The 12,735-nt window shown below is 37.6% G+C and overlaps 1 protein-coding gene across 2 annotated transcripts in view; it reads right to left on the bottom strand.

The window, feature by feature from the left end:
* The window catches only part of LOC129576940 (serum response factor homolog), a 56,372-nt gene that overhangs the window by 42,122 nt on the left and 1,515 nt on the right, over positions 1-12,735 (bottom strand). For both annotated transcript variants that reach the window (XM_055463119.1, XM_055463117.1), the window contains exon 3: positions 11,119-12,499. In XM_055463119.1, coding sequence (XP_055319094.1) covers positions 11,119-11,580 — 462 coding nt within the window. In that variant the 5' untranslated portion in view covers positions 11,581-12,499. The remainder of the gene's footprint in view (positions 1-11,118; positions 12,500-12,735) is intronic.

The raw sequence follows: 12,735 nt of genomic DNA, 5'->3' as shown, positions 1-12,735 counted from the left end.
TCCATACCATTTATCAAAACAAAAACAAAACGTTTGTTCGAATGTTCCACCAAGGAACTAATTAATGCCATTTTCGATGTATGTAACTGAATGAATGTTGAATTGAACACAATGAACTTGATCCATAGTTAATCTGAATGCCGATCAATGTTTTATGATTAAGGTGGTGTACGGTATCCGAAATTCGAGGAGACACAGAAAGACACACACATCGACAAACCGAACGAAATTTATATACACACAGTCACACATCTTGTCGTCTGCATTTGTGGTGGAAATAATGTGAGGCGGTTTTGTGATGCGCCCAATAATAAATATATGGTATAGTATATGAGGTTTGATCTTGTGTCGGCTTAATATGGTGCGTGGGAATATAGTTATGCTACAAAACGGCCGCCAAACGGCAAAGTCAATATAATAAGGCCTAGTAGTCAATTGTATTCCAAACCATTGTTGAGCGTTATATATGTTTTGTTATTAACTTTTTTCAGCACATCATTGTATGTGTGTTCGGTATTTAACCGTCGACGTTGTGTTTTTTTTTTGTTCTGTATTTTTTCTGTTGGTTGCGCTTGTGTTCTTGGTCGAAAATTGAAACCGTTTCATTTCGCTCATTCCGCATTCGCTATGCTTCTGTCCTTTTGGGTTTTGTTGCTTGCGCTTTTCGATCATTTTCATTGTTGCGGCTATTTAACGTTTTACTCGCTTTTTTTTTCTCTTTTAATGTAGAAATTGGTTGAAAATTAAAGGCGCTCGTCGTTTTTAGTTACTAAAATGATGTAGGCAGAGGCGCACACACACACTCACACAGTAAACAGCAGTACCAATAATCAGCAGGTAGGTTTTGCGTGTTTGCTATTAAAAACATTCAGTGCTTTTTTTTCTTCTCTTCTCTTCATTCCATTTCGTTTGGTACGAGATTTCCGTTTTTTTTTCTTCTCGAGCGATTTAACTAATATTAATATAAATATATTTCGTTTGTTCGTTCATTTACACGGCTATTGACTAGATGTAGGTAAACAAAAATAAAAATGATTCGAATCGACGTATCACGTCAGCCATATGTTGATGATATTGCTTCTTTGTGATGGGTTATATGGCGGCAATTTTGTATTTTTCTTCAATCAACGATTTATTTATTTTTTTTTTCTTCTTTTATTAATTGATTAAAATAAATTGAGCATGTGGTTTGAATGGTGGGCGCCTCCGCGCATTAACATTACACGTGAACAGATTATAAAATACAGTTGTATTCAAAGAGCTGTCAGAGCCCGATGTAAAGTACTCTCTTTCTTTGTGTATTTGTCTCTCGGTTATTTGAATCTCGGAAGATAAATTTGTGCGTTGCTGTCAATAAAATATTCATTAGAATTAAATCATTGGCGAAACGGGTGAAACGATCTTCCAATCATTCGCTCTTTTGTATGCGTCCACAAATATGACATGGATCATTGGTTCGCATTTAATGTTGTATCGCCCGTATGATTCTTAATTGATATCATTTTCACGTTTCTCTTTCGATATTTGTCCACATTGGAACGAAAATCAAAATTGGATGGAAAAAACGAAACGAAACGAAACAAAACGAGACGAGATATGTGTTGACTGTTTGTCAGCATTTCTGTGTGGCTAATGTGCAAAAGTTCACGTTTACCGATGTGTGCACGGTGCACAACGCAATATTTAACATATTTGCTCATTTTATCTTTTGTTTATTATCTCTGTATAGTTCTCGAGCGAGCTCACATGCATTTCCACTCGTTGCCAAACGCATACAATGGCCCCGATCGCACATGATATTCGTGTGTTACCGATGAAAATGTTCGATTTAATGATCACTAAAATGTAAACAATTTTGTTTTTGTTGATTTTATTAAAGCGATACAATTTTTGTGCGCAGAGAATCGCACAGCCACCACATGAAATGCACGCGTTAAATGTTCGCATTCAGTATCCCAAGAATTTCGCCGTATGTCTGGAATGTTTTCAGATTATTTCAACTATGTGACGGCCGATGTACATTTCGGCCGGACCCGACGAATGGAATGGAGTGGAGTGCAGTGGAATGTGTCTGTGTTACTGTGTGTGTATGTGTGTATGCAATGGTGACAAAGTGGATCACATTTTAAAATGGTGTATTTGGCATTTGACCATTCTCTTCAGTAGTGCACTTTGTGTTCACAATGTTAAATGATGTGAACATTTGACCAAAAAGTTCAGCACGATCAACATGAGGCACACGAGACATTTTCGCATGCAAATACCACTTTTGATATTTACATATTATTTGGGCTGTCGAACGAGTAAGCAACAGATACCAAAAAACACCAAGAAAAAGTGGTTTCTTTGCCTCTCATCGTCAATTGCCTTTTTCACGAACTTTAAAAGAAAGTTCAGGCATGCTTTGCATACATTCTGCATATTTTTTCGGTTCCTTTTTCACGAACGTTGGTTCGGCACGTGCTATAACTCTGTTTGTTTTTTTTTCTCGCAGAGTTGTTCCTGTGTGTCTCGAGGGGGTTAATGTAATTGAAATGCAATGCAAAATGAACTTTTTTAAAATAAATTTTGCATCAGACAAACTTTAGCTACCACCAAATGGGGTTTTTAACAGAAAAAAACACATTTTCAGTAAACAAAAAAAAAACTGAGTCTCAATTGACTGAATGCAATTTGCGATGCAACTCAGTTCACTGCATAGCAAACAATACTGCAGAAGAATGCGAAAAGCCAATTAAAAATAGTCAAAAAATAATTGTGCACTATGGTATATGGAATGGAGGCTGTCATTTGTCCTGTTGTCGAGCCTTTCACATTGCCAGCAGCTCTGGTTAACAAATGCTAGTTACATCTGTCTAGAAATGTAATGTCAGGGGCTCGACCAAAGCACACTTTGTTAGTGTGTCAAGATATGGTGAAATTGTTTCTTTTGCAGGAGCAAACATTTCCGAAGAGCAAACAGAGAATACAAGAATAAATAGGGAAATGTTGTAGAGAGAAGCGAGCCAATAGTTTCGGCAATAGTGCCCTGGCGCCAAATGCACTTATCAATATTCGGATTGGACGTCGAATGTTAAATGAACCTTTTAAGTAGCAACGAAAAAACGTCGATAGAAATAAACTAACGTAGAGCATGTAATCGCATTTGTAAATGTTTCGATACATGCACGACATGGTGTCCATCATTCGATTTTACGAAATCAATCGAACTTTTCCATGCATTCTCTCAAATAAATTGGTTCGATATGTGGACAATGTGAGTAGCAAAATCGAATGGTTTATATCGCGCAATGGTAAAATAAAACAGGCAGTTGATGGCACGCATCAACGGCAAATCACACGGTGAAGACAGTATGCGATTTAGATTTTGAATCGTAGCGCATCTTTTTCAATTTCGTTGTGTTGCTGCTGGTGTTGTTTTTTCATTGCTCTCCTGTTACGACTTGCTTTAAATCATTATCCAGGTGTGTTGGAATGCTTGTGCGGTGTTCTGTTCTTTTTTCTCTCCGCCTGGACCAGCTACTACTGTTCCGATTGGATTGGCTCATAAATTGTTAGCCGTGCTAAAGCGCATTTTCATCTTGCATGAGGACGAAATAGAATCAATAGCATGTGTTGATTGTAAAAATTGAGTGGATCGGGCACACGGTGTATAATCGAATGATATATAATTTTCGCATGACTTGAATCAAACACACACACACACACACTCAAGAACCAAGCCAGCAGCAATCGAACAACCGATCACTGAAACAAAACAGCAATTGACTTCGATTCATTCGGAATTGTTTGTACACTTGGTGATTTCAAGAGAGTACGCAAGCGTGTGTTGTGAACAGTGCGCGAGCGCACTCTCTCTCTCTCTCAGTCATTCACTCGCCCAAAACATACGCTCTTTCGGGCGCACACTCATATGGACCAACCAACAACACCGTTCGAGACTCGTACAACGTCAATCTCTCTCTCTCTTCCTCGTGGTCTCTGTTCACATAATATGTATCACACGATGGGACCGATGTGTGTACGATGCCAAAGGAATGCACCACATGTTACGCGAAATACTAAATATACGCAATTGTATACGACGGATCGCCGCGAAACTAATCAATTATTGAAATTCATTGTAAAATCATTAAAATCGCCTAATCGCCATAAATCGCAGTGCATAATATCTTAATAAAATAATAACATAAGCCTACCATTTGTTCCTCTTTGCGGTTCTATTATTGTTATGGAGAGCTTCAACCGTTTCGGTTTTTTTTTCGCTTGCTTACATTGCCTTCTCTTTCTCTGCCTGTTTCATTTCTGTGTCGCGGCAGCGGTGAACCACAATCTTTTCGGGTTTTTTTTTCGTCGCTTTTGACTTCGTATGCACTTTTTCTCGCTTCTCTCGCTTTTCGTTTCTCTGTTTCTTTTTCACATTTTTCGATGCTTTATGTTCGTAGCACACAGCATTGAATCACACCAGTGTTTATCTTTTTTAGCATACGGTTGAATTCAGTACAATTCTAAACTGATGAATCGCTGATATAGTGCGTGTGGAAGGATGCTTTCTCTCTCTCTCTCTCTCTCTCTCTCTCTCTCTCGCTCTATCTCTTTTTATGTATCCATGTGATGAAACCGATGCGAAATCATTGATTTCACACAAACCATCGAATTAGTGGCTTTAAAGGTCCGCCGTTTGTGTTATGCTTTTTGCTATATAATTTTCATGAAATGACTCTTCATGACTGATACGGAAAGAAGTGAAGAAAGAGAGAGGAAAAAGACTAACTCCACCAGAAATGCGAGAGAGTTTTATGTGTTTAATGTGAATCGTGCAGAGAACGATCATAATCGGGTGTTGACAATCATATTTATGAGTTAGTCATAAATTTTTCAAACGGCTACCGATTGATACGGCGAAAATTGGCATGTTGTTTACACAATATGCCTAACAATGCTTCAAATGTTGCAATGTGTGTATTCTCATTTATTGTGTCTCTATTGTTTTTTTGTTGTTCATCAGATCAATAAATATTGGCAAATCATTAATCGGCAACATTTTATCAAGAGCAAACGAGACAACGACATAGCGGCATTGGTATATTATAAAAGACAAGAACGCGAACGCGTTGTTACATTGGGACATATTTAGCCATTTTAACAAATGATGAACGATTCACGTCCAAACGATATTTTGTATCTACCAAAATGATTGTTTGTCCACATAAACAATAACATGACACAAGTAATGAGCTGCTCTGAGTCAACGTGCGTCTAAATGCTTTATCTGAATGCACGATCGCGTTCGCGCACATGACTGGAGTAAACGGTAATACGAGTGTGAGAGAGATAGAGAAAAAGAGCTACACGGAGAGAGAGAGAGAGAGAAATAAACACACACATTTAATGGCAGCAAAGTGAGCACGTATATGTTTTTTTTTCTTCTTGTTGTCTTTCCTCGTGCCTGAAGGTATCGATCCGCACTTGAATATCCCGAAAAAGAAAAACGACAAAAAGCCACAACACTTGAAAGTATCGATTGTTTTTTTTCCTCCTCTTGCCTCATCGTCTTTCTCTTCACTATAAATTTATTATGTTGCTTTTTAGTTCCTCTTCTAAATTGTGATGTTGCTGCTTTTTTGTCTGTTGTTCATTCACTTGTTATGTGTTGTCTTTGGCGCTGCAAATTTTCAATTATATGCGTCAACAGTGAGAACATAATGCATACACAGAGCAAAGGTACATCGGTACATCGTGCACACACAAAACATACCGTAAATTTATGACTCATTAAATTTACTACAAAAGACCACTGGAACTCAAATTAATTTCATAGATTGTCGTATCGAGATGGTTCGTGCATTGTGCACGAATGTGTTTGATTGGCTGGCAGAAGCGGCGCTTCTATGATTTTTATGATTATGATTTTTGTTTCTGCTGTTGCCCCGTTCACACTCATCGCTGTTGTTGTTCTGTTTTTTTTTCTCTTCTACAACACTCTCTGTTAAGAACGTACACCAAAACCCGGTGTGCACCATTCGAACATATGTTTTTTTGCTTATTTCGCGGAACAAAGTAATCGGCGGCTGTGTGTGTGTGTGTGTGTGTGTGTGTGTGTTTGTGTGTATGGAAACTGTGAATGGATCGAGCCAGAGCACAAGTGTTACTCATGGCATGGCTTGAACCGGGGCAAAATAGAATCTCATAAAAAATGATGCATGCATAATCGCTTATTTTCAATGTTTCGCGTACAATTTTCTGTATTGTTTACCATGTTTGGCTAACGATGTACAGACTCGCGGTTTTTTTCTTTCTCCTTCGTCATCTTCGTCGTGTTTGTCTTCTATGCGCGCGATTTGTTTACGGTATGGATGTTTTCAACTTTTCAACATATTAATTTATGGATGTATTTCAATAACTTCATTAAATGCAATAAATCGATTTTCACTTATTTCATTGAATCGTTGCACATGGCTTTCCGTTTTTGTTTTTTGAGCTAGAATCCAAAGCGAAAGTGTTGGTATTTTGTGTACTGATATTTTTGTTTTCACGCGCAAGACCGATTTCCTGTGCCAAATAAAATATGATGTGTGAGTTGTTTTTTTTTCTTGATGGAGAAGTGGAGAGAGTTAACATCAATCTTCCCGTTGCATTTCAGAATGTTATTATGGTGAGCCACCTTCACCATCAAACACGTTCACAAATCATTTCAACCAAACTGACACTCAACTCATTAATGCTCATTGCACCTGTGCCATAACATAATCATACATCCGCCAAACCAAATAAAGAAGATATATTCAACCGTCGGTGCGATTACATCATTCAACTGCAAAAGCGCATTATCCATCTTTCTTCTTGTTTTTGCTTTTTTTTTTAATGAAAAACAAAACACCAACATTTTGTCGCATTAATGCGTTTTGCGTATGAATAATATGCAATCGATCAATTCAATGAGCAATAAAAATAAATAAATAAATCTGCATGCGTCCATTGTTTATGGTTGTTCTATGCGCGTATTGTGCTATTGCACCCATGACACATTCATTGTTTCATTATTATTAGCTTTCGTTCACGATCAGCCGGAAATAAATTCGTTTTGTTCGAAAGATTGAGCCATTTACTTCCGGAAAGTTAAAGCCATCCAACGAGCCGTACATACATTATGAGCCACTCATTTTCACGCTGTTGTATTCATGAAATAAAAGAAATTGTTTGTATTCAAAACAGCCAACTAGGAACATGTGCTTACAACAAAAATGTACGCTCAAATGAAAAAAGAAGAAGAAGAAAAAACACCGTTCGATTCATCAATGGTCATGTGTTAAGTATTATAATTAAAATCGTAGTTCTTTTTCCAAAATATTCTAATGAAAAAATCATAGTTTGTTTAATAGTAAAAAAGGCGAGATATTCTTCAATGAAAAAATGGCCTTTTTAATGGTTTTTCAATAGAAAAAGTTAGGTGAATTCTTCTAAATGAATTCGAAAATTATTGAATGGTTGCAGAAATCACCGAATTAGAAGAAGAAGAAGAAGAAGAACAATGAAAATTACATTTGCCATAAGAAAATCCGACGAATGCCAGATTATGAGATGCAATCAATTGTGATGTCAAAATTCATAATGTTTGTAGCAAAATAGTGGGCTAAAAATCTTTTAATCTTCGTGAATTGACCAAGTGCCATATCACTTCAAAAGCACTGATGAACATGCTCTCTGAATTCATCATGGCAAAGGAATCGTTATACAATTCTATTCGTTTTGACTTAGCGCCCGTTTCACATTCGAAAATTTAAAATAAGATTTGTAAGATTTTTTTTAATGGTTAAAGTGAAATTGAAACGAGAGATCGATATGGAGATAAAAAGGAGATGAAATCTAGGGAAATACGTTCGCACAAGGAAGGCGCAGATAGAAAATGGCACGCACACAAAGTATACAAAATGTTATAAATGGAAAATTACGTGAGATGTAAAATTGCGGCGAAAAATCAGCAACACGAACAAATAAAAAGCACATACACCGATGGAATGACCGATATTGAGTGTGTGTTGAAGCGAACAAGAGCGCACCAAATTCAAATAAACAACTATCCATAACCATAGAAATTGATTTGAAATATTGTAGTATAGTATTGAATGTATCGCAAATCTGGTGGTGGTGATGATGATTTTGCTCGTGGCGGACAAATTGCATACGTGATAGAGATAGAGAAAAAGGAATAAAGTACACATAAACACACCGAAAATATATAGTGCAGGCATCGGTGGCACGGATATCGACGAGGGATAGAGAGAGAGAAAGAGGAAGAGAACGACTGAGAGCAAAGATGATGCACAATGAGAGCAAAATCGAGAGAGGGAGAGAGAGTGAGTGAATCGTTGCTGATGATGGTGAAAAATGCGCGGCGATTTAGTAACATACCGAGAATGTGAGAAAATTCGTTGAAAATGGACGAAAATAGATTTTCGTCTTTTGGCTTTAACGAAAAACGAAAGAATTTATGCTAAACACAGAAAAATTGACACACCACACCGCCCAACATGAGGATAAACGACGCAACAAATCACCGTTCGTGCGGAGCCGGGTGTGAATGAAAGTGCATACGTATGGTCATCTCGCTTTAATACACTTTTGTTGTTGTTTGTGGTGTGTGTGTGTGTTTTTTTTTTCTCTTTCGTTGCCTTTTTGTGTTCAGCTGATACAATAACCTAAAGCCAATGTGAGAGATGATCGAGCTAGTCTACTTCTACTTTGAGAAAATTATAAAAATAAATTTCATCGTCAATGGGAATTCGACAACAGTTTAGTCATTCAGTTGGACTGTTGTTTTGGGCCTATTATTCGATTTGGCCGCTTTTTTCATCACCCAAAAACGAAGCGAAGAAGAAAAAAAAACAAACAGAAGAATGAAAAACAACAAAGCAAACAGCAACAGAAACAACACACACAACTCTAAGATCTATTCAAGCTTTTATAGGTAGAGATTGTGTTCTCTATTTCTCTTGCAAAATATGCGGTGGCGGCGAGAGGCATACTCACCGAACACTTTCAAGAATTTATGCACATAAAATACGCTCGGGCTCTTCGGAACGAGCTCTCTGCTCTCTGAACGAGAGCGAGAGAAAAACGACTTTTCATTTGTAGCATTCAATAAATGATGTTTTTATGAAGAAATTCTATTTTTTTGTCGGATGAAATACGCCGCTGGATCACTCTTTCGGCTCCTCGATCGATATATTTTTGGCATCAAATTTTTGACTCAAGCCGAATTTCTCGGAATACGCATTTGTCACTGCCAAGTATTTTCTTGTTGTTTCTTTTCGCTTTTCGATTTTCTTTTTTGTGCGTTCAAACAAGAAGCATGACTACATTGAAATGAACATGTTTCGATTACATTGTTGCAAATTGCATCAGAAAACATTCTTGAGTGCGTTTTCCTCGTCTCTCAAATTTGTTTACTCTTTTTTTTTTTCTAATTTCCCTTACATTGGCTGGCAAATTAAAATCGTTCTCGCGTTGTTGAGATGGGAATACGGGTGCCATTCGAAAATAATGCGGAAAATTTTGAATTTGGTCATTCGTGTTGAGAGCAAAGATGAAACGCACAATAAAACGCAAATGAGCTCCCACGCAAATTGACCCGTCCGAGATGTAAACGCGTTTCTATCTATATTTCCAAACACTTAGCTCAATTTCACATCGATTTTTGAATGATTTAGACATCAAATCGATTTTATTGCTGTTTGAGAGTCACAAGTAGGAATTCAGTTCTACTGGACATTTCTTCAAATGTGAGTTATTATTTCAAATGTTTTGAATTGTGATGGCGATACGACACAATAAATAAATGGAAGAGAATTACATTTGTAGGTACAAGTTCAATGTTCATTATTAGAATACGTACCAAAAAATGATTGAATTGAAACGCTTGAATGGTCAAAATATGGTTAAAATTCAATCTCAGATCTGTTGGTCGAATTTCTGGAGTCTTTTATTATTTTTGTTAGTTCATGTAAATGCAGTCGGAATACCGGAATCGGATTTCTTATTATCGCTGCTATCTCTTTCACTAGATGATTTCATAGAGAGATGGTTGTTGTCGTCGTATTTTTTTTTAATGAGTTGTATAACGCAAATTGATATGACTTCGGTGCGTGTTTAAAAGGCGAAAAGCCATTTGGTATGGTATTTTGTTTTGTTGGCTGTTGTTGAATGTGGGTGGAGAGCTCGGTCAATCTACGGCCATATACACGTATCCGAAATGAAACGCAGCGTAAGAGAGAGAGAGAGAGAGAGAGTGAGAGGGATAGAGATACACAGCGAGAGAATATATCATTATTGCCTTTTTTTTCCTTCAAATAAAAAAGAAAAAAGAAGCAACAAAATCCCATCATCATCATCGTATATTTATAGTTGCGATGACTTCTTTCTCATCGGGCCGAAGGCGCGCGCGATAAGTAGCACATTGCAATTTAGTTCAGCGCCACAGCGTACAGCGGCATGAAAAAAATCAAATATAGTCGATGTTTTGTTACCGCTGCGTTATTTGCGTGAATCGATGAGCGAGCATTTGCTCAGTGTTTTGCTCTCTTCGCATTGCTGCTCTCTCTCTCTCTCTCTCTCTCTCTCTCTTATTCTCTTTTCCTATCTGGAACACAAAGAGAGTGAACAACAGAACGGCAATCAGTGATGTGCAGCTGCTTGAGACGTACACGATTCACTATCATGTGCATACACAACACACAGCGAGAGAGCCATGATATCTGAACTGAGAGGGAGAGAGAGAGAGAGAGAGAGACCGCGCGCGCTCATGAGAGAGTAAGAAATCGCAAGGGCTCTTCATCGCAAGTGTAATGCTTAACTGAATCATCATCATTTTGACGTTTCTTGTCAAAGAATGTCGAATTGTTTGCATGTGTTAATTTTGGTTAGACCGATTTCTCTCTCTCTCTCTCTCTACTTCTGTTTATATTTGAGAGTAGTCTTCATCTTCTCGTTCCGAAGAATGTCAGAAGTTAGAATTTGCACTGACATTTACTCATTTGTATCTTAACCATTCAAATGTAATTTCGATTTGTTGAGAAAGAAATGGAAAAGAAAAGCCGACACAGATATTTGAATCCTTACCTTTTTCATGATTCCGGTTTTTCGCTTTGAGAACGTTGTATACCGTCTGAGTTTGTTGTCAATGTATTCCATTTTGATTTTCACGCGTCCCTTTGTCTTTTTGCCATTGGCTGGAGGTGATTTTTTCTGCAATGTTGTGTAGCTATCGTCCACAACGTCTGGCACACCACCGGTACATCCTTCCAGCTGACTGAGACTCTGTGAACCGATACCGCCACGATCATCATAACAATCCGAACTGGTGCGTTTGATGCCACGACTGTTCGACATTGAGCCGCATTGTTGATTTGTGCCCATCATACCGCCGCTACCACCGCGACCCATCGACTGGCTCAGGCCACTTGGTGGCCGCACCAGTGCTGGATTTGTTTGCCCATAAATATCCGGATTTTCACCCATTGACAAACCAATGCTCATGCTATAATTTAAATTATAACGCGAATCTCGACCTGACGGATCCATTTTTACTACTTTTTTTGTTTCTTCTTTTCAACTGATTTGCTAATTTTCCAATTTTTAAAACCAATTAATTTAACTACTTTGAATCGCGAATGCTAACTTTTTTTTCTTTCGTTCCCGATAAGTGTACGCTATTTTAAATCGATGTTTCTTTTCTTTATCAGTTTTCTCGATAACTCTTAGTTACGATTACACTTTGTATACGATTGCCCATGAATGACGAGTATTCGATGGAATTTTCTTTCGATTTAGTGTAACGCGTTTCATTCAACTTTTGCAACAGTCAGAAGCACTGTGAACACTTTTTGTTTCCATGTATTGAGTCGCTAAGTCTTTTTCGGATTCGGATAAATTATTAGATTATATATTTTGTTTACGCACAAATTGAAAAATTACACATTCACTCGGAGCGGTTCAAAAATGAATCAGAACACGGAACAAATGTGTGTTGTAAAATGCTCTCGACACAGTAATATACATTAAGCGTACGAAATGCATGGGGCAACTATTTTTAATTTGGAGTTGAGTTGTTTTTGTTCTCGTCCTAAAATCTCAATTCCAATGTGCGGATGCACGGATATTTTTGTGTGGATTCTATAAGTGTCAATCGTTTACTTCGGGTCGGTATGCCAAACACCGATGGTCACATTAGTTAAATGATGTATTCGCCGGTTGTATTACGTTGTTTGTAGCCGAAACGTTAAGTGGCATGTATTTAATTGTCTTGTGATACCTGTCGATTCACTCGAAAAATTAAATTCAAACAACCCACACAATCACTTTAAACTATTTCGTTTCGAAATTCAGTATAATTGCATTTGTACGATCTGCCAACAGCGCGAATTCACTGTGTCTCCTGTGTCTGTCGACCGTCGTGTTTTGGCTGACGAAACGGAATTGTTATGGTACGATGGTCACAAAACTATATCAAGAGAAAGAAAATAGAGTCCAAACAAAAATGACACTTAAAATCAATCTTTAACCGTACGAATTTAACGAAAAATTAAGGAATTTTTGATAGGAAATTTAGGTGCTGTTGGTTTTTTGTTTTGCCGAAGTTTTAGGATACGCGACGACTCAATCGAATTTGCACTTAAAAAAAACTAAAGGCAATAAACAACCAGACAGTGTTTTCAGTGAAACAAGAGCGAGAGAGGA

The sequence above is a fragment of the Sitodiplosis mosellana genome, unplaced genomic scaffold (assembly GCF_009176505.1).
Source record: "Sitodiplosis mosellana isolate CC-2019 unplaced genomic scaffold, AAFC_SMos_1.0 Smas_scaffold_6191, whole genome shotgun sequence".
Taxonomy (NCBI): domain Eukaryota; kingdom Metazoa; phylum Arthropoda; class Insecta; order Diptera; family Cecidomyiidae; genus Sitodiplosis; species Sitodiplosis mosellana.
This window is presented reverse-complemented; position numbering and strand designations above follow the sequence as displayed.